This window comes from Andrographis paniculata, unplaced genomic scaffold (assembly GCF_009805555.1).
Source record: "Andrographis paniculata isolate CXL003 unplaced genomic scaffold, ASM980555v1 Contig55END, whole genome shotgun sequence".
Lineage (NCBI taxonomy): Eukaryota > Viridiplantae > Streptophyta > Magnoliopsida > Lamiales > Acanthaceae > Andrographis > Andrographis paniculata.
In genome coordinates, this window is record NW_026137590.1 from 1883502 (window position 1) to 1907012 (window position 23511).

General features: G+C 29.3%; 2 protein-coding genes and 1 long non-coding RNA gene across 4 annotated transcripts; 1 reads left to right on the plus strand and 2 right to left on the minus strand.

Moving 5' to 3' along the window:
- Positions 1–1681: 1681 nt before the first annotated feature.
- On the minus strand, positions 1682–2927 carry LOC127256403 (uncharacterized). 2 transcript variants are annotated; one of them, XR_007839846.1, is made up of 4 exons: positions 2820–2927; positions 2499–2715; positions 2085–2390; positions 1682–1964 (listed from the first exon to the last, which is right to left on the minus strand). It is a non-coding gene; the product is annotated as an uncharacterized LOC127256403 (long non-coding RNA). The 2 variants fall into 2 exon arrangements; XR_007839847.1 differs by having other exon boundaries at positions 1682–1973.
- LOC127256402 (QWRF motif-containing protein 7) lies at positions 1892–5841 on the plus strand. Its single transcript, XM_051282407.1, has 6 exons — positions 1892–1905; positions 2052–2614; positions 2710–2946; positions 3059–3148; positions 4364–4471; positions 5685–5841. Exons 1-6 carry the CDS (start codon positions 1899–1901, stop codon positions 5763–5765), a joined length of 1086 nt encoding a protein of 361 aa, XP_051138364.1. The 5' UTR covers positions 1892–1898; the 3' UTR covers positions 5766–5841.
- A 9447-nt stretch (positions 5842–15288) lies between these two features.
- On the minus strand, positions 15289–20500 carry LOC127256121 (leucine-rich repeat receptor-like protein kinase TDR). Its single transcript, XM_051281960.1, has 2 exons — positions 17709–20500; positions 15289–15997 (listed from the first exon to the last, which is right to left on the minus strand). Exons 1-2 carry the CDS (start codon positions 20395–20397, stop codon positions 15573–15575), a joined length of 3114 nt encoding a protein of 1037 aa, XP_051137917.1. The 5' UTR covers positions 20398–20500; the 3' UTR covers positions 15289–15572.
- Between the last annotated feature and the right edge of the window lie 3011 nt (positions 20501–23511).

Genomic DNA, 23511 nt, shown 5'->3' on the forward strand with positions numbered 1-23511 from the left:
AAGAATGTATTAGTGAAAATAATTATCATATAATATAAATATTTATAAATTAAAATTAAGATAACTCAATAGTTTAATTAAAATTAAAAAATAAATAAATTAAAAAATAGTGTGTAATTATTTTTTTTAAAAAAAAGTGACATGGGATGCGGGACAGAAACGACAATGTGGATATGGTAAGTGGGACGGAGAGAGTATTATTAAAAATATATAATAATATATTATTATTTTTATATATTTTTAAAATATTAAAAATTGATTATTTTTTATATTATAAAATAATTGTAAAAAATATTTTTGTTGAATTATAAATATATATCAAATAATTTTAACAAAAAAGTGAAAATAATAATAAATATGACCTACAATATGATTATATTGAAAACATGGTTGTGAACATGATCTAAAATATGGTTGTGTTGAGAACATGGACATGAACATAGCCTAGAACATGGCTGTGTTGAAAACATGGACAAGAACATGGTTGTGTTCAAAATACGGATAGCAACACGGCCGTGTTTAGAAGTGCAGGGATTTCAACACGACCGTGTTGGCTACCTGGGACGCCCAGTCACCTTCTGAGTCATCCAACACCGCCGTGTTCAAGCCAACACGACCGTGTTCAGTCCTAGTCAACCATCTTGGGACTAAAATTGATAAATTTTCTTTTGAGTGGGATCAAAATTGATTATTTTTTTTTAATTGAACCAAAATTGATAATTATGATATTGAATGAGATCAAAATTGATTTTTTTTTTTTTTATTTATTTTTTTTTTAACTAAAAGTATAAACATTTTTTTTTTTTAAGACAAAAAAAGAAACAGTAAACATATGCATGAATAATAAATAGAGTATATGTAAAGGTAATATTTATAAATATATATATATATATATATATATATGTTTCCAACCAAAATGTATCCATAAGGAGCCTTATTTTTAGACAAATAATTCCAAAAACGAATATGCGTAGTTATAAACAATTATGAAGATTTTATACATCATTTGAACCACTATTGAGTAAATTATGTTTGAGCAAAGATTAAAAGCGACCTCCAAGCAGAATAAAGCATTTGTCAACTTTGACTTGAGATAATGAGTGTGACATTAGTGTGACATTGTTACACATTATTTTGATTTAAAGGATTAAATCCAATACTTATTGTTATTCTTTTAAAGTTTTATTTTAATTCAAAATTTTATTATTACGAAAACAAAAAGTAAAAAAAATAAAAAATAAAAAACAAAACAAAACAATGAAAAAACCCCATTATGGTTATTAGGATTGCAAATACAAAGAGACCTAAAAAGTACAACATCATTATTAGTAAACTTAGACATAATTCTACTTTAATTATATTTAATTACTATTGAGTAAGACCATGAGAGCAAATTAAGTAAAAACACGGTAACAACTAAAATTTGATGAGAAAAATAACTTCAAATTTCGAGCTTGATGAAAATTTCTCATATATTCTTTCAGTTTCAATCGATTTGTCCACTTTAGCTGAAAATAGAGGTTTATGTACTATGTAATTAGTAAATAATTAAAAAATATATTAGTAAAAATATTATGATATAATAAAAATAATTAAGAATTAAGATTAAAATGACTAAATAATTTAATTAAAATAAAAATTTATAAATTATGAATTTTAAAATGCGATTAAAATATATAATTATATTTTTTTAAAAAAATGATAAATTATGTGAGACAGATAGGATGCTATTATATAATTCACATATTCGTTAAAAAAAAAAAAGAAAAAAAAAAAAAGCTATCATATTCGTAAAACAATTAAGAAATTAATAGCTATCATTAATTAATAGCATTAAAAAATACTAACCTATTCGTGACGACCATATTCATCGCCGCAGCCCTGAGTCCATCGTGAAAATGAAACGTGCTCTCGACTTTCTTCCTCCTAATTACTTTTCATTTCAGCTGCTAGAATTTCCTCATCTATATATACTTACACACGTATATATATATATATACACATGAGTTTGTGTGAATGCTTAAATTAGTTCTTAAAAATTAATTTGGCAGTATCAATTTTAATTGAAGATATGGAAAGCTCACCGTGTCGCCGGCAGCAGCAAGGCGGAGGGAACGGTGGCGGAGACTCGACGCGGTTGCTCCATAGAAAAAGCGGAAGAGCAGCGGCGGCGCCTGTGGTGAATTACAGAACTGAAAAAATTCAGGTCAAGTCTGCGAAGAAGCAGGAATCGGTCGACGAAGCCGGCGGTTTCGTTAGGCTTTTGCCGCGCAGCAGGAGTCACACGGAGATTCCGAGACGAACGAGATCGGGTACCACTTCGCCTTCAGCATGGGCGCTGTCCCCCGGCCGGCAGTCGCCATGGTCATCTCCGGCGCCGACGCCTAAATCTGCGATAAGATCTGAAAATTCAACGAAACAGGAAGCGAAGAGCAGTAGCGGCGGAGGCAGAGGTGTTGGTGGAGTTCTCAAGTACTTTAGGCAGAAGAAAGTCTCACCAGCGCTGGAGGAGGAGTACCACCGGTACCGCGTAGCGTACAACAGGCTATTGCAGTGGCGATTCGCGAACGCTCGAGCGGAAGCGTCCATGGCGGCAGTTAGAAAATTAGCTCAGGTCTCAAATCTCCACCAATTAACACCACAATTTCATCAGTCAATTACACTTTAACCGAATCTCACTGACTGTTGCTTTCGCCAATTGAACTGCAGAAAAGGCTGTGGAACGCATGGGCAAAACTATCCGTGATGAGAAACTCGATGGTGGAGAAGAGATTACGAATCCGAAACAACAAGCACGAATTGAAATTGTACGAGATTACCAAATCGGAACTCAGATTGCTGGAGGAGTGGTCGAGAATTGAGAAGAAAAATACGGAAGCCGTCGGGAGAGTCGTCCGGAAACTCTCCGCCATTTCCGTCTGCCTCCCTCTCGTCCAAAATGCAGAGGTGAAAAATGTAGTATAAATATAACTGTAAATATTATATAGGAATATATATATATATATATTAGTATAATTTTATTTATTTATTTTAATTTTGAAATTGGCTTATTGTTCAGGGGGACACGACAGCCGTCGATGGTGCAATATCGACGGCTACGGAAGTGATGGGCAGCATCACGGAAATGGTACAGAACATGAATTGGCAGGTAAAAAGTTAACTACCTTGTGGGTTCTTACGCCTTAATTTTAATTTTTATTTAAATAATATTTTTATATAAAAATAATACTATCTCGTGCAATTGAAAGGTTATGATTTTTCTAATTTAGTAATTATATTATCTATTTTACATAATAAATACCTTTTTATTTTACAATATATTATACAAATATTATTATTTTTATATTACATCATACTAATAGAGGTATTTTTATTTTTTTTATTACAATCTAATATAATACTAATATTTAAAAATCTACGTACAAAAAGCAAACGCTACCTTATTGTGGGACGAAAGGAGTATATTGTTTATTAAAACTTATATTAACCGAACAACTATAATTTTCGGTTGAAATCAAAATCATATTGAATTACGCTTCAAATTTCATATATTTGGCTCTGTTTAGTTGTAATTTCAATTGATTTAATATAAAATATTGAGTTTGAATTTTTATTTAAATAAAATTTTGATTTGTTATTTTATTAAAATAAATTATACAATATATTTTTATTAAAAATGTGTTGGTTGAACAATTTTTTTTTTTTTTTTTGAAAAGAGTCATTGGAATTTGAGCTTAAATTTGTTTTGAATATTAATTTTAAATTAAAACAATTATTTAGTATATTATATACATGGATATTGATTTTAGGGTGTGTTTCTTGAGTTTGAAAAAAAATTGATTTGAGTTTGATATGAAAATAATGTTTGATGAGATGTTTTGAGTTCAAATAGAAAAATTTAAAAAAATTAGGCTAAAGAAACATACCATAATATTTTACATTTGAAACTAATTTAATAATTAAAAATATATATTTTATGTTATGTCTTTAAAGATATTTATTATTATTATTTTTAAACAGTAACCTACAAACAAATAAAGCTATATATAGATATATATATATATATATGAAGACGGATTTAATTTTAACCCAATCAATACAGATAATAAATATATAATACAATATATAATACATACATTTTTATGTATGATTTATTATGACAAAATATATGTTTTATTACAACCATAGTACTATATAAAAATATACTATGTTGTATATTTTTATTATACACGTTGAATCAATATCATCGATAATATATATATATATATATGTGATCGAAAATGCAATATTCTCTTGTAGTAATTTTGTGATATTTGATTGCTAAATTTGTATATTGACTTTGTATGATTTTGGGAAATATTAGGTTGAGAAAGAGTGTTTTCTGATAACGGAGCTATCTATTGTCCTAAACCAACAGAAACAAATGTTTCAACAATTACAAAAATGTGTTACTCTCGTTGCTTCAATGGCGGTAAGTAATAGTAAAAATATATTACTTCCTCAAATTTTTTGCAATTATTTTTAATTTTGGGTTTATAAATTTTTTTGTAATTTTTTTTTATTTACATGTAATTACAAAAAAGAAGGAAAAAAAAAAAAAAGCATATAAATCTATTTGTGATTTCAAAAACTTGCGGTGCATTTAACTTTCAATTGTGTATATATCAATTATACTTATGAAAGCATATACACTATCCAATATATAATATTAAAATTCATTAAATTTATACAAAAATAAATCGATACATGTAATTTTGAGGTAATGAGTATTTATATTCTCATATATAGTCGGTCATGCCCTAATTGACTAAAATCATATCGATATATAATACTCCCTTATTCGTAAAAAAAATATGTTGATTTGATCAGATACGTATTTTAAAAAAAGTAGATAAAAATATAATTTTTTTTAGTAAATAAAAAGTAGAAAAAAGTTGTATTTTTTTATTAAAAAAGAAACGAAAATAAATTTAGATAATAACAAAAAATAAAATAAAATCAAAATAAATTTGGAGGACAAATAGAGTAAGTCTTTTTTTTTTTTTTCAAAAAAATCCTATTATATAGTAATTTGAATTTTACTAAAAATGCATTATTTTATTTTAAAAAAATACTAAATTTAAATATAATTTAAATTTAAATAAAAAATATATTTTTATTAAAAAATATAGATATTAAATAGTAAAAAATTATAGAAAAGAAATAAACTCGATATTTCCTTCGTTTCAATCCAAAAATGGTCACTTAGAGTTTTATAGTAGTTTAAGAAATAATAAACTTTATTAGTTAGTAGAATTGTGTAAAATAATTTTGGTATTCTTATCATTGTACTTTATGTATAAATTAATTATATGTGTAATATTATGTTTATAAGTTACATAAAAGTTAAAGGGAATTTTAACATCAGTGAGTGATTATAAAAAATGAATACTTTTGAATATGATAAAAAAAAAAATAATAATAAAAAAAATATTTTGAATTGAATCGGAATAACTATTTTTTTTTTCCTTAAGAATATTAAAAAAAAAAAAAAAAAACTTTTGGGCCTCGCCTTATTAACCAATGTCGTGTCCAAAGAATGATTTTGATTTTTTTAAAAAAGTATATTTTGGAATATAAATTTATTGAATAGTAAACTATTGGGCTTTTTATGTGCTTATTGGAGTGATTATGAATATTTGCAGGTGGAAGAGAAAATTCTAAGAGCACAACAAATACAGCTTCTCAATGAAGTTAACACAATACAGACTACTGTAGATTATTAGAAGCACACAAAAAATAACTACTTTTATTTATTTATTATAATTCCCGTCCGATTTCTATTGTCCTAAAATATATTTGCACGGTCTTTTAAGTGATTGTCTTTTTATTATGAATTGACAAATTTGTCCTTAATTCTATGGTAAAGGTGAAAAGCAATAAATGAATGAAGGGTAAAAATATAAAATTTGTATTTAAAAAAGAAAATAGGACAATAATTGTTGGACGTCTCAAATAAAAAAATAGGACATTAATTTGTGGACGGAGGGAGTATAAATTAGGACAGTTTTGAATTACTCTTATTGTTTCATCAAAGTATGAATTTTATAGTAAATTAAAAAATAATAAAATAGTATATTATTGATAGTAAAAATATGTAAGATAATATTGATATTTCTATCTTTGTATTTTATGTATAAATTAATTATATATATATATATAATTATATTTTTGTAGTTTATATAAAAATTAAAAATATTTTAATATTAGAAAGATAGCAGAAAGAGTAGAATCTATTTGTATGTGTTTGTTGTTGTCAGATATTATCCTTATTAGTATTATTTCTAAATTCAGATCACAAATAATATGTTCTTTTAACCAAATGACTTGTGAAGTAATTTGAATATAATTTTCTAAGAAAAAAAATATTATTTTCTTTGAGAAATTTATATGAATTGACTTGCACGAAAACTTCCTAATCCGAAAAATGTCTTATCGGGAGTGGACAAGAGAATTAAAAAATAATTATATTTAACTGAAAGTGGGTATAAAGTAGAAGGTAATCTAAAATACAATAAATTAATAATTAGGGATAATTTGAAAAAGTAAGAATAATTTTGTTATAAAATGGAGACCGCGATTACTAAATAATGAAACGGGACAATTGTTTTGGATTGACGAAAAAAAAAAAAAAGACAACTCTATTGGGACGGGGGAATACTAATTTTTAATATTATTAAAATACAATATGTAAAAATTAGAGATGATAATTTGGGATTTTTATTCGACACCGGAAAGGCCCGGCCCGGGCATGTGCCCATTTGAAATTGGGCTGGGCTGTTTTATTTTATTTTTTTTGGTTAAAAAATTAGTTCAAGAAAATACAATGGAAATTTAGGAATCAAACCTTATTGTAGTACTTATTAATAAATTTTTAAAAAATAAATTATTTAATATTAATCGGGTGCTGATGATTAAAAATTGATGATATATAACTATATTTAGAGTGCGTTTATTTTGTACGATAGAATTATACTATATATATTATTTTAGTCAATTGTATAATCATATAATAAAATAATTTATGAATGAATGTGTAGTCTAACGGCGAAGCACTAAACTACTGTACTATCCTTTAAGCCTCGACTTAGGATTATTGTATAAAATTATTAATTTTATTTAAAAGTATATTTTTTCTATTTTAATACAATAGTCTTGTTTACTATTTTTGTGTGTCTCAAAACAATAATTTTATTTTCATAAATAACTATATCACTATATAGCTATCTTTACTTTTTCATTATTAGTACACAATTGTCACTACATTTTACACTAATACACTTACTTTATGTCTTTTACATGTATTTTTTATCCACTATCAATATAATATCAATATTCTTTGAATGTTGTGTCCAACACAACCAAGACTATTGTTTGAGAATGGAGGGAGTATTAATTATATAATAAATTAATAGCATGGTATGTATTAATGGAAGATAAAAAATAATCTTGTAACATTAATAATATATTATTATTATTATTATTATTAGAGGGGATCAGTGTTGAATTGTTTAAATAATAATAATAATAATAATAACTAAAGTAAAAGTAAGAAAGTAATAAGTAAATAAATAGTGTGTTTGGCTGGAGAATTTTGTCCAAATTGTATTATTCATTTTTTTTTCAAAAAAATATTAATTTAAACACTTATTTCTTTTATATTATATTAGAAAAATAATATAAATTTAAAATATTATATCAACATTTATTAATATTATATAATATAATTATTCAAATTTAAAATTTTTACTATTTAAAATTCAATTATAAAATCTAATTCCTATAACCAAAACACTTGTTTTTATTAACAGAGCAAATTCGATTTGAATACAAATACTGCATATTTGATATTTGTTCGGTTCAATTTCAATTTTTGATATCTTTTTCGATTCGTTTAACTGAACCGAATATATTTATATTATTATATTTTAAAATTTATATTAATAATTATATTTTGTTCTATTTCGGTTTGAATATTTAAAATATCTGCAAATATTTTTTATTTAATTAGAATTTTAATTATTTTTAAATATATTTTTTCTTAATTTTGGTTTAGTTCGAGTTATTTGTAAATATTTTCGATTCGAATACAATTCGCGGTTTGAATATTTGTTTGATTCGATTTAGATATCAAATACCTGAATATTTGCAAATAACCGAAGTATGTCCACCCTGGTTATAATACTATATTTATTACTCCCTTCGTCTCATATATTTTGGGTGTGTTACCGTAGATACGATAATTTACCTAATTAAGAAATGTATTAGTAGAAATAATTATTATTTAATAAAAATAATTATATATTAAGATTAATATAAGTAAATAGTTTAATTAAGATTAAAAAATTTATAAAATTTAGAACTTAAAATGTGATTAAAGTATATAATTATATTTCTAAAAATTATATGAGATGAACGAAAATAGAAAATATGAACAAATTATATTGGGCAGGAGTAAAATTTATGCCTAATTTGTATAAAGATATATATATATTTATATTTAGTGATAATTGGATTTAAATCCCTTTGCACTAAAATAACTTGTGATTCAGTCCCTATTATAAATTTATCACACTGCAACCCTTATTTTTACATTTCAATTGCAAATTACTCCCCATTCTTTATTTTTTCTATTATTATTCTTGATTGTGTGAAAAGTCTTTTATATCCTCATCTCTTTCATTTACATATTTGTCATTTCTTCTGTGATTTGCTTCGCGCGAAATCCACTTCAACCCCAAAATCACTGGTTTTCTCATAGCCACAATATCACTTCAATCATAAAATGTATTGAAAGGAATCCCGGTGGTTATCATAGCAATCTAATCTAGCCTAGGAAAAATATTTAAATGAACCCACCAATCCTGAAGACAACGCATTGTCGATCTGTTAAATGTCGAAGAGACGACAACAAGCTGTCGGAGACGAACAATCCAGCGTTGATGGAGCCTAAAATTGTCCGCCTGAAGATGCGCAGAGTACCGCGGTAAACCGTTGGGCTGGACAATCTTCGTCATCGGTTGTCTTCGATATCATCAATTAAAATATATGCAATCGTAAAGGAAGTATTTTTCTATTTATTTATTATTTTTGTTTCTTGGTTTCCTATTTCTCAAATTTATATTGTGTTTGTCTTTTGTTCTATTTGTTTTATTTCAGTTTCAATGCAATTATATTTAGTTTAGGTTTTTGGATACACTTCCGCTACTTATGTATTTTTGTATTCTCATTCTTTTTTTTTTTTTTAAATTTTTTGACAAGGAATGATTTGTATTATGTATTTAACATGGAGTTTTGGTTTTTTCTTGTAAGGAAGAGGGGGGAAAATTGATAGTTTAACTGTTAGTTTCTTGAAATTTTCTTTTTAAAAAATATAAGTTCTAATGGAATACATTAACATGTAGCTACAAACCTTATTTGATGAAATTCCTTAGTAGATTGTGTCATTGATTTGCGGCTTGTTCGATTTGTTTGATGTATATAGAATTTGATGCTTTTATCTATGCCAATATAAGTTAGTCTTAAGTTAATTCGATTATGAGTTGGATAGATTTATACATATGGCTATTAATATTTGGCAAGAATAGCAAACAACCAGTACATGCGACTTGTTGCCCTGTTAATTTTTTATAACTGTCTAAGCTTAGAGTGGTCATCTTCATAATTTTTACATCGATTGAATTGGTTTAAAGTTCCCAAATTGATGATGTTAGAAGAAAATTAGATAAACTTTTGGTGAATTTGCATGAGAGATTTCAGTCATAGATAATTCTTCACTGGCATTAATTTGTTTCGAAAACTATTGAATTAAAATTTTGTTTCAACTGTGATTGTAATTGTTCATATTGATTTTCTTTATAAATTATAACTATATAGCACTCTCACCTTTGTTGCAGGTAAGGACTTTCTGAACAATATTCGTGTGAAGTTGGATCTTATTTTCCCGGCATGCTTGGCAATATCTGATGGTATTGCATTAGGTCGACTTGAGGGTTGTTGAAATTCATCTGCCAAAATCAGTGGATGCCTTTCCAGGAATTGTTTTCAACAATTCCAATGTTATTATGGTCTACTGTGCTTCTCTATGAAATATGTTTGTATGTGTTGGAGTTCACGTTTGTTTTTTGTGGTCATTTAACTATTATTTGTAAGTATATTGATATATTAAGGTGGTTACTATCGAGCAAATAGAGGAATGTACAATTATGACATACATATATAAAATTTAAATGGAAGTATATGAACAATGAACAAGAGTATATAGAATCATACAAGTTTTGACATATATAAATTTCATTGTTTTTTACATTATTATCGTAATTTTCAATCAATACACGATATATAGTTTTTGAGCTACGTAGATGACCTTATATGCCAATAGATTGGATCTCAAATTGAAGAATGAATAACCCATGCCAATAGATTATCCACCCAAAGATGTGATGACAAAGGAAAGACAATCACTTGTTACATTTAAATTGTGTAGGTGCATCTATACATAAATAAATTAGCCGAGTCATGCCTCATGCAAGTATGCTCATGACCGAATATTGTTGTGTGTGCTATGATGTGAATTACTATGTAATATGTCCAAATATTTTTAATTTGTGGTAGCAATCATGTAATCTAATAATCAACATAACTCAACTTAGTCATTTATGAATTGTTTAACCATCTACAAATGGAGGTTGAAACTATGATTATACATATATCATACAATTTAACTAACTTGTTTAGCCATATATACTAAATATGTGTTTTTTTACCTTTTCAAACAATTCAGGGTGTCGCGAAAATACTATCATGATGAATTCATCATTGGTTACCTATAGTAAACGAATACTTCAAACTGAAAATGGTCAGTTTCCCAAACACAAGTTATCAGGGTATATATACTCATTACTTAAGCATATGACACCAATATTATAAGTACGTAAGATTTGCGCCAAGGTATGTCGATATTTTATGCAGGTATGTAAGTATGTGCTCTATATATAAACACCAACATTCAAGGTATGAATGGTGGTTGTTTAGATATTATCCGTGTAGTAGCAGATATCCATAAATGTGGTTGATTTCATTCGATACTTTGACGGAGGGGCCACGTCACAAACTAAAATTTAATAGTAGATTACAACTTGTTGTTTCAAGTAAATACTACATTTGTCTTGCGTTACTTCGTCAATGTGAATTTAGATTGCATCAACTATTTATTAATTTCATAGCAACACGAATGTAGCTTAATAATGAAAAATATTTTAAACAAGTTCTTTATAACATTTATTGTGTATATATGATAATATTCCCCATTTTTATTTTTGTAAATGTGTGGTGTTTGTCATTTCATACTTTCCTGGAAGTTGCAAGAATTCTATCATGTTGAATTAATCATCAATTACCGTTTACAAGTGAGTATATGATACTCAATGTGATCGATTTTTTGAGTAGAGGTTACTAAGGTATAAGTACGTATTTTCGGAGTATTTGATATCATAATATAGGTACACAACAAATAAACAACGACATGTTGATAGTGTATGTAGTTACATAACTATGCGTACTGGGTATAAACACTGACAATAGAGGTATATATAATTGTTTCTAAGGTATTATGTGTCAAGTACTATGTATCTTTGAGTGTAATTGATTTCTCACAGAGGCAGTCAATTCTCTGAAAATGGAGGGTATAAAGGAACTCGATGAGAGCACACCCTTTTTTTTTTCCTCTATTATACTTTGTTGAAAAGTTCAAGCATTACTTATATATTCAATAAATCATGTCACACTTTCCATGAGATTGCCGTCGAAATTGTAAGACTATTAATACTTATCTTTTAAGTCCATTGTATCATCTAACTTAGCTTTAGGTATGGATAAAGTTAAACAATCAGAAAATATTAATTTACCACCTCAAAGCAGTGTGTGTCATTAAAATTTGGATTGTGGAACAATCATAAACGAACGCACGCTTCATGAGTACATTGACAATATGTATAAGCATATATATTTTATTTGGGGGTATTTTCATGCGTATTATGCCGGTATATATGTTTTTATTGAAAGTACATCGTGAGCATTCAGTTATATTTAATCGAATTTATAAAAACTCCAAGAACAATTCTAACTATTCACATGAGCATTAGGAAATAAAATAGGAGAACCACTGTAACCTACAGACAAATATGAACGACAATACTCAGTTTATTTCCTCCAATTCAATCCCAACAACCGAGACAGTTCCAAAAACTGGGATCATCAATTCCGCTTAAAAACGTTACATACAAATACAGATTACGAAATGAAGTCTACGCTTTAGATGGTGGACCTTTTAAAATTCAATCAGCAATTTTACCGTGATAAGTTTTCACATCATTGTAGTCGTTACCTAAGCCCCTTTAAAGATGAACAGTCAGTTTTGCATGAGCGTAACACTAGACAAACATTTAGACCAAAGGATCGTAATATAGCGTATTACTTTGATGGCGTCATCTTATGGATTCAAGATCATCTCTCACCATGAGCCAGAGATGAGCTGCGTTCAGGTATATGTAAGGTCATCTACGTAGCTCAACAAAAATATAAGAATAACATAAAGAAACACACCTTTTATGATTATATTGACAAACACGTATGAGCGTATACATTTTAATTAGGGGTATTTTCATGAATATTATGACGGTATATATACTCTTATTGGGAGTATATCGTGAGCAACCCATTATACTTTCGGCGAATTTATAAAAACTCTATGCATAACTCTAACTATTTGCAGAATTATTAAGAAATAACATCGGAGAACTACCATAACCTATAGACAGAAATAAACATGTACTCTATTTACTTCCTCCAATTTAATCCCAAAAACCTAGACAATTCCGAATAAAGTTACTAAGATCATCAATTCCACATATAAAATTTAAATATTGCAGTATTATTTACTCTAAAATATGCCAAAGTATAAAATCCAACTTTAATAATATAGGCATAAATTACCAAAATGGAAATGAACACACAACTATGAACAAACATACATATTGCAATATTCTATTGAATCCTGAAAATATTCTACTATTCGATTCGATATGCGATTTGTTTTGAATCTTAAAATGATATATGTATTCGATTCTAAATAATTTATAAATTACTCCAAATATTCAATTTGATTTCAATATTAAATATTTAATTTAAGATGTGATTCATTTTTGTCTTATCCGATTCGATTTAGATTTTTAAATTAAAAATATAACAATAATATTAAGACAACTTGATAATAAAATACAAAATTTTATATTGACACATAAAAGATTTTCGTACTTTAACATAAATATAAATATCATGATATAATTTTAATGATATTATTTATTTATTTATATAAAATTTTAAAATTATTATACTTAATAAATTTAGTTTTTAATACATATATGTATGCTACATTTTATACTATGTATGTATTTTTTTATTATTGAATTGAATATTTACGAATATGGAATCGAATAATAAAATTTTTATCTTTATTCCATTCATATTTGAATCAAATAAAATAAATCTATTCAAATTCGAATCATAAATTTGAATCAAATATCAAATCGAATAAAATTATTTGATTTATTTACAATCTTAGCACGAAAAAGAGGTATAATTTTCCGTCTTACTCTACAATAAAATGTGATTGTAATTGTAATTTTTGTTTTTTTATCTTTATTTTAATTATTTTAAAATACACAAACAAAAGTATACATAAGGTAAACAGAAGTATATCGGTGGAACAACTTAGGTAGAGCGAAATGTAGCATATGTAGAGTGGAGTATATTATAAGTATATAAAATAATTTTGAGAGTATTTGAATATATTTTAAAGGTACATCAAATATATACTAGGCTGACAAATGGAAAAATAAAAAATAGATACTGAAATTAAACCAATATTAAAAAGGAGGGAGTGCAGGTCAATTTTTTAGTAATAGAGACTGAATTTAAATCCAACACCACTGACAGGGACTGAAAATCAACTCTCCCTTATATTTATTTATTTATTTAAAATTTAAAGATATATGTGTAAATAGAGTGTATGATGAGGATTGAGGGGCTGGCGTGGGTATAGGGCACATGATGATTTTGTTACATTAATTCATGCCTATAATTATTACGGGGGTTGACTCTTTTCCGTAAATAAATAATAAAATATTTTATATCTACGTTGCTGCTTCGGGCATCCTAGGTTGTGTGCGTTTTGTTTATCGGGCTTTTATTTTGTATTTGAATTTGAATAATAGAAAATTGGATTGTAGATAAATTGAATTACTCTAAAAAAAAATGAAAAATAATTAGCATTTTATTTGATAAAATAGATAATTTAACTTGAAGAAATGTAATAAAAAAAATTAATTATCATTTATTCGTGTATATATATACACACAAATTTATAAGTTTATAATAATAATAAGACTACTATAAAATTCTACTCCCTCCGTTCTATTGTCCTAAAGTATATTTGCACGGTTTTTTTAGGTGATTGTCTTTTTGTTATGAATGGACAAATTTGTCCTTAAGTGTACGGTAGAGATTAAAAGTAATAAATAAATAAAAAGTAAAAATGTAAAATTTATACTTAAAAAAGAAAATAGGATAATAGTTGTTGAACATCCCAAATAAAAAAAATTAGAATATTAGTTTATGGAGAGAGAGAAGAGAGTATTATATACATTGTGAACCCTCAAATCCTGGGGAATAGTGTAATGACTGGCCACAGAGACAGACGAGAAGATTTGAGAAAAAAATAATAAATCTTTTTTCTATAAAATGAAATCTTTTGAAATAAATTATAATTTTTTTTCATAAATTCAATTAATAAGTTATTAATAATAAGTTATGATATTATTTTATATTTTTATATGAGTAATGTTGTTGGTATTTTAAATATTTTTAGCATTATAAATTAATAAAATATATACAATATGAATATTATTTTGTAGAGAATAAAATTTTATATAATATAAATAAATAAAAAATTAATTAATTTATTTATAATTAACTTAAAACTAATTTTATTAAAAATAAGAAGTTTTAAATACTTACTTATTGAGGAGAGACGTAGAAATAAAAGAGTATTGAGTAAGTCCTACGTGTAAGAGATTAGAAATTTAATTAAATTAATTTATATTTTTAAATATATTTAAGATGGATAAATTTACTAAAAATATAAATGGGTCATCTTAAAAAAAAAAAAAAAAAATCATCTGCGGCGGGATGAATAGAGTATCATTTTGTACCAACATAGCCATAAATTGATACATTAAACCAACCTCTTCTCTACAAAATTCTTGATCTTAAACACGCCCTAATCTAGGCAACAAAAAACAACACTTGACAACATTCCACAAATCAAATAGATACATTAAACCAACCCCTTTTCTATACCCACTCCACAATCTTAATCTCAAAAATTAAACCCTAAACCCAATCCAAATTTAAACAACAAGAAGAAACCCTCGGAAAAAAAAAAAAAAAAAAAAAAAAGCCCTAAAAAATATACATCAACAATGAATCCCATTCCCGGTTTCCGGCTTCTTAAAGTCCCACGAGTCATCGGGCACGCCCTCCCCACGGCACTTCCCCTTTGGCTTGGCCTCGTGTAGCATCGACACAACATCCCTCATGGATGGTCGATCGGCCGGATTTCGACTAGTACATAACAATGCAACCCTAAGGAGAAGCATCATTTCTTCCTTAGGCGAGCCACTCATAGAGACAAGATTTTCGTCTAATACATGGTCAATTGTTGTTGTTATTGTTGTCGTGGTTGTGTTAGGCTTGATTTTGGACCTCAACCAGTCTACTATATTGTTACCTTCCCCAAATTCAGAGTCCACGGATTTTTTTCCGGTCAAAATTTCCATTAACACCACTCCGAAACTGTATATGTCACTCTTTTCATCCACTTGAAGTGTATAAGCATATTCTGCAAAAAAAATAAATTAATTGATTACTTAAATTGAAAACAAAGTTGGAATTGAGTATTCAATAGTAATTGTATTTTTTTTTTTTACATAAGTTTAGCTTATGTTTTTTTTATAAACTTAAGTAAAGCTTGGGTCAATATATTTTATTTAAAATATTAAATATTTGAAATATTCAAAACAAACACTACAAAAAAATATCAATTTTGTAACTAGATTTTTTCGTTCTTAAATCCATTTTTTCCGTTACTAGTAATATTAGAGACGAAATTAGTGATAGAATTATGTTAGCTACGTGAACTTTATGAATGGAATTCCGCTACAAATATACTATTTTTTTGTAGTGAAAACAAGAAAGTTTATTAAAAAATGTATAATTTATTTAGACACAAGAAAAATTTATTGAAAAATGTATAATTTAAAATCACAAAAAAAAACAAACAAAAAATTTATTAAAAAATGAATAATTTAAATAATATTAATTTCAATTCAAGATTATTCAAAACTACAAAAGAATAAATCTCAAGTAGACGTCAATTTTCCTATACACAAAATCTCTTTTGCTATGTTTATTTTTGTAACAATTAATTAAAAAGTATATAATAATATAGTATGTGATTTAAATCATTTTAATAATAAGAACAATAGTAAAATATCTAATTTATATAAATAAATATTAAAATTGTGTTTGATGTATCAATAAAATTATTGATATAATATTTTAAAAAGACAATAATATTTTGTAAATATTAGTAAAAATAAATTAAAGAAAATTATATATAGCTTTACTCGGAGAAAATTATACAATCAAAACTTAATACAAAATTAATAATTAATACTAACATGTTAGGCAAGCTGGACAAATTCATATAATATTATATTAATTGGAAACTTAAATATAATATTCTCTTCGTATCAAAACAAAAGAATTTTTGGTATTTTGTAATAGATTAATAATAGTATTTTATTAGTTAATAAAGTGTGTAAAAAATTTTAATATTTTTTATCTTTCAGTTTAAGTGAAAATGAAGAGTATTTTAGTACTTTCTCCATTTTACATACCGTGTCTGCTACATTAATTTTAAGAGGATGTAATTAGTAGATAATTAAGAATGTATTAGTAAAAATAATTATTGTATAATATAAATAATTATAAATTAAGATTAACATAACTAATTATTTTAATTAAAATTTTAAAAAAAATAAAATTAAAAAGTTTAAAATGAGATTAAAGTTTATAATCATTTTTCAAAAAAGGAAAGTGATATGGTACGTGGGATGGACAGAAACGACAACGTGAACATGTTATGTGGAACAGAGAGAGTAATAAATGTTATTACTTTATTTAAAATATGATATTGATACTTTAAAATAAAATAAACGAAAATAATAAAAATATTATTTTCAATTAAGATTGACAGAGAGTATAATATAAAAATATTACTAAACTTAAATGATATAAATAAAATACTGTAATATATTTTAAAAAATGCATAATTTTGTAGGAGAAAGAAATACTCTCTTTGTGGTCTAATTTTATTTATTTTTTATTTTTTTTATTGTAGTCTAAACTTATTTTTATTTTTATTTTTATCCATTTTTTAAAAAAAATTTATGTCCGATCAAGACATAAAAGTATATAAATTGAATGAAAAAAAAAAAAGAAGTAATATTGATTAGTACGGAAAAGAAAAGCGTAGAGAGACGACATACCGGGTGCAATGTAGCCGTAGGATCCGGCGATGACGGACATTGATTCATTATACTGAAACAGCTTAGCCACGCCGAAATCCGCCACTCTCGCCTCCATCTGACCGTCCAATAAAATATTGGACGGCTTCAGATCGCGGTGCACGATCACTGGGTCACAGTCGTGGTGAAGATAGCACAGCCCCTGCGCCACTCCCATCGCTATCTTGTACCTCGCCGCCCAATCGCCGCCGCCCTTCCTCCGGCCGTGGAGGAGCTCCGCCAGGCTGCCGTTCTCCATGTACTCGTACAACAGCATCGTCCGCCGCCCGTTGCTGCACCACCCCAGCAGCCGGACGATATTCCGGTGCCGGACATTGCCCAGAACCTCCACCTCCGCCACCACGCCGCCGCGCCGCCTCCTCCCCGCCACCGCCTCGGCCGCCGCCTCCTTCTGCTGCCGCCAAAGCTTCTTCACCGCGATCACTTCCCCGCCGGGCATCTCTACCTTGTACACCGTCCCGGCCGACCCCATCCCTAGAATCTTCTCCCCGCCGCCGCCGCCGTCGTCGACGGCTTCCACCACATCCTCCGCCGTGAAATTCAGCCGTTGAAAAGCCGTCAGACTCCACGGCCCGCCGGAATCCTGGGTGCTCGACAATCCCCGGCCGTACGCCGCCGTCGCCTGGAAACACCTGCTCCCGGCGATAAGAATAAACAACCCGATCCCAATCGCCGCCGCCACTATCCACACAATCGCCCCGGCGGTCTTCTTCCGCCGGCGCCGGATTTCCGCCGGCGCGGCGGCGCCGTTCTCTTCCAAACAGGGCTTTTTAGTAGCTCCGCCGCACAGGCCGTCGTTTCCGGTGAACGACGACGGGTGGAGGCTCGAAAACAACAACCCTGACGACGGAAGAGGGCCCGTCAATCGATTATAAGAAACATTAAAATTTTCAAGCGTTGTGCAGTTATTAAAACTCGTGGGAATAGCTCCGGTCAGCACATTATGCGACAAATCGACGTCGGTAATCGACGGCAGCGTCGTAATTTCCCAGGGGATGATCCCCGACAGGGAATTCCTCCTTAAGTTCAACGAAATCAGCTTCTCACAATGGCCAATGTCCCAGGGAATGCTACCACTCAAATTATTCCGATCGAGCTCGATTCGATAAAAGTTTCGACACCCGACGAAATTGGGGATTCCACCGATCAGCCCTGCCGCGCTCGCCGCAAAAATTTGTAAACTCGGAGCCTTCCAGATATTTTCCGGCAGCCGGGAATCGAATCGATTCTCGGACACATTCAAGAACTCCAATTTTGCCGCATTTCCAATGTCATCGGGTATCAAACCCGTAAACATGTTCTTGCTTAACTCGAAGTAAGTGAGATTCGGCAGGCGGCCAAATCCCCGAGGAATCGAGCCGTTAAGGTGGTTGTCCTGAATCCGAAACCGGTAAAGCGACACGCAATTTGACAACGATGTAGGAATCTCGCCGACAAATTTGTTCGAAAACAGAATAAGTTTGATCAATCTGTCGCCGAGGCAGAGGTTCCGGGGGATCGGACCGGACAGCGAATTCGACGAGACGTCGAGCTTTTGCAGCCTGGAATTGGATCCCAATCCCTGAGGCAAGAAACCCGACAAGGAATTGTTCCACAAAGACAGGGATTCTAAATCAGGTAGATCCCCGATTCCCCGTGGAATTTCCCCTGTCAGATTGTTGTTCATCAAATTCAATGTAATGAGCCGTTTCATGTCTGAAAAACTGGCCGGAATCTCGCCGGAAAGTTTGTTATTCGACAAGTCGAGAATCCGCAGCGCTTCCATTTCAGACCACCTCGCCGGAATCGATCCCGAGAGGGAATTCTCGTACAGCAGCAATGTCTCCATCTTCCTTAGCCTGCCAAACTCTCCCGGAAGATTTCCCGACAGCTTCGCCGACGAGATGTCAAGGTAGACCAAATTCGACACGTTCGAAAGCTCCGCCGGAAGTCCTCCGGCGAAGGCATTGTACCCCAATTCCATATGCTCGAGATTTTTCAGGGCGCCGAGATTCCCCGGAATATTCCCCGACAGGGAATTCCCCTGCAAGAACAAATACCTGAGCTTCGAGAAGCTTCCATAGCTCGCCGGAATTTCTCCCCGGAAATAACTCCCGCCGAGGTTGAGATACTCGAGATTCCTCAGGCCGACAGCCTCGTCCGGCAACGGTCCGGTGAAGCAATTGCTGTAAGCATTCAGAAACGTGAGGGATTCGAGGGCCGACAGGCCAGCCGGAAAGCTCGAATTGAAGCAGTTATGGTTGACGTCGATCGTACGGAGACGCCGGAGATGGAACACGGCGGCCGGAAAACGGCCGGCGAGGTAGTTATTGCTCAAATTGAGGCGGCGCAAATGGGAGAGGTATTTAATGTCGTCCGGTAAGGTTCCCGACAGGTTTCGTCCCGACAGGTCCAACGTGGTGACGTGGCGGGTCCGGCGGTCGCAGCCGACGCCGGACCAGCGGCACCAGGCCGGGTTCGGGCCGGGCCGGGAGAAGGCGGTTGTAGGGTCCCAGTCTTTGAATGAGTTGAGAGGGTCTTTGAGGGAGGATTTTATGGCGAGAAGGGGGAGGATTTGGAGGGGCGGCGCCGCCTCCTCCGCCGCCGCCGGCGGTGGTGGTGTGATGAGGATCAAGAATTGTATGGGGAGGAGAAGGGAGAAAAGGGTCATGTTTTTGAGGGGCTATTGTGGTGGTGGAATGGAGTGGAAATATAGAGTGAGAAAGTTGAGTTTAGTGTGAGAGAGAGTGAGTGAGTGATATAAGGTGGGGATGGAAGAAAAGGTTTGTAGGTTTGTTTTTTTCAGGCCTCATGGGAGGGAACACACCAAAATATAATACTATGAACAAAATTTAAAATACAATGTAGTATTTGTTTTCACTTGTGTTCTTTCTTTAAAAAAAAATAAAAAATAAAAATAAAGTAGTATATAGAATGTAATAGGAGTATTTTGTAAATATTTTTATGAAAATTATAAAAACTGCATAAAAAGTTTTATATAAATAACCAAAGCCTAATACTTCATTCAGTCCGGACTAATATAATCCTTTGAATTTTTGTATTAGATTAATAAATAATATTATTTTATTAGTAAATAAAAATGTGTAAAATAGTTTTAACATTCATGTAATATGTATTTTATCTAATAGTATATTTATTATTTATATAAAAGTTAAAAATATTTTAAGCATTAATATATAATTATTTTTATATTAATTATTTTTATTTCGACATAAATGAAAACTTAAATATGGTACAAATAAAATAATAAAAAAAATATAGTTTTAGTTTAAATTAAGAAAATATTTTTTTAATAATCCATAAATTTGAAAGAATTTCATATGATTGATAAAACTATCAACATGCACAACGTACATTCCTGATTTGTTTTTTTCTAGCCATTCTAATGGAGTAATATTGTAATGTACTCCCTCCGTCCTAATACAATAATTATATTTATTATTTTTGTTCGTCTCAAAACAATAATTTTATTTTCACAAATAATTATATCATTATAAAACTATCTTTATTTTTTCATTATTATTACACAATTACCACTACTTTTTATACTAATACACTCACAAAGGCAAAAAAATCTTTTACCTATGTTTTTTACCCACTAGTATCAATATTCCTTAAATCTCGTGGCGAACACAACTCAGACTATAGTTGTGGAACGGAGGGAGTATAAATTAAGGATAAATGATCTAATGAAAAATTTTAGTATATATACTTACTTTAAAGTAATTAATCTTCAATTCAATAGCATAAAGTCAAAACATCATAAATTAACTTTTAGATAATGTTTAGATTCAAGTAAGGGCTCAAACCCAAGATTTCTTATCTCAATAATTAGGGTTTTCTTTAGAAAGGTTTTGAAGTTTCTAAGAATTTTTTAAATAATAAAAAATTGGATGCATTTAATATAATATTTCAAAGAACAAAAAAATAAGTATCCAATATAATATTTATTTTTTAAAAAATAATATCAATGAATAGTATCACAATTTACAGAAAAATATGTATATATGTATATGTAAATATAGTCTAGAGTTTCTTCCACTTAAATCCAACTTACATAGCACCAAAATGAGTTTAAATCGTCTGGCAATGGATGATTTGGTGGAGTAGATTCGTAACCATAAAATCATAAGCTCAAATTTTCAATATTTTTGAATTTTGTTTGTCACGCATGATTTGTTTAAGGGTGTGTTTGTTTGAAAGTTTGGATTTTGGATTGAGTTTGGAATAGTAAAAATTTTGAATTTGAATAATTATATGATGTAAATAAAAATTGATGTAATTTTTTAATGTAAAATTAATTTTTAGTATACTATAAAAATAAAAAATAAAAAATCAGTATTTGATTTGATATTTTTTAAAAAAGAATTTTGCATGTAGAAATTCCACAAAATCCTTTAAACAAATACACCCTTAATGTGACCTGTTTTGTCACATCTAATTTGTGTACTATTAAGTTCAATTAGGAGTTTATGCAATTGAAGATTAGAGATTACTCTATAGTTGATCCAATGCACACTTACGGTGTGTTTGTTTGGGGGATTGGATTTTCAATCCATTGTTCATTCTATTTATTTTTTTCAAAATATCAAATCAAACATTTTTTTTTATATTATACTAAAAAATTAATTTTACATTCAAAACATCACATCAACATCTATTTATATCACATCGTACAACTATTTAAATTTAAAATTTTTACTATTCAAATTCCAATTCAAAATCCAAACCCCGAACAAACACACCCTTAAAGAATAGCTCTTGTAATTCCTAGTCCTAAAACAATATTGAAGTCCATTTTTGTTCAAAATTTTGAATCTTTTGTTCTTGCAATTTATTTTTTCACATTGCAATGCCAAGAATGTTTGTGCCTCTTTTGCTTTGTTGTTTCTCTTTCTATCCCAAACTCTTTCTCTCTCACTCAAACTCTTTTTTGTTGCCTCACTATTCACTAATACTTTTGGATTTCTTGAATTTCTTTTTTCTCTTTCTCTTTTGTTTTCCCCCTCCATACTTTTCATCATTCCTTGTTTGCTTTTATTTTTGGCCCATCAGCAATTTGGTAAGTAGATCTTTGGGACTCCCGGGTTCCCAACTCCAGGGTGGATGATACTTGCTGTCAATGGTGTGGATGGATCTGGAGCTGAGATCCCAGGAGCGCTCAAGAACCAATTGATTATGATGGATTGGACACAATAAGGCATGTTTGGTGCAGGATCCAAGAAAGTGGTTACAAATTCCCACCAATTTTATTTTTTCATTACATCCCTAAACTTTTTTTTTTTTTTTTTTTTTTTTCTAAATCAATTTTATTTATAATGTATATGTATTTTTATTAAAATACAACATTATGATGTTTTCATCTCGGTAGTTACGAAAATTTAGAATAAATATAATTAATAGATAATTAATAATATATTAGTGAAAATAATTAATTTATAATATAAATCATTATAAATTAAGATTAAGATAACTAATTAGTTTAATTAAAATTTAAAAAAATTAAAATAAAATTAAGATGGGTAATTATTTTCCAAAAAAAAAAAGTAACATGAGATGTGGAACGGATAAAAACGGCAATATGGACATGGTAAGTGGGACGGATGGAGTATAAATTAAGCCATGTCTATAATATGTATTAATTTGTTTTCGTATTAATCAATATAATGAATATTCCTATAATTTGGTTTTATTATTTCTGTAGTTTGATTTCAGTATTTTTATTGTATAATTATGTGATTTTTTACAAAAAAAAAATATATTA

Excerpts from the sequence above, each read along its gene's own strand:
- LOC127256402 (XM_051282407.1), top strand. Across the intron at positions 2,947-3,058 it reads CTCTCGTCCAAAATGCAGAG|GGGGACACGACAGCCGTCGA; the intron begins GTGAAAAATGTA and ends CTTATTGTTCAG. Across the intron at positions 4,472-5,684 it reads CTCTCGTTGCTTCAATGGCG|GTGGAAGAGAAAATTCTAAG; the intron begins GTAAGTAATAGT and ends GAATATTTGCAG.
- LOC127256121 (XM_051281960.1), bottom strand. The coding sequence starts at position 20,397 with ATGACCCTTTTCTCCCTTCTCCTCCCCATACAATTCTTGATCCTCATC. Across the intron at positions 15,998-17,708 it reads CTACGGCTACATTGCACCCG|AATATGCTTATACACTTCAA; the intron begins GTATGTCGTCTC and ends TTTTTTTTGCAG.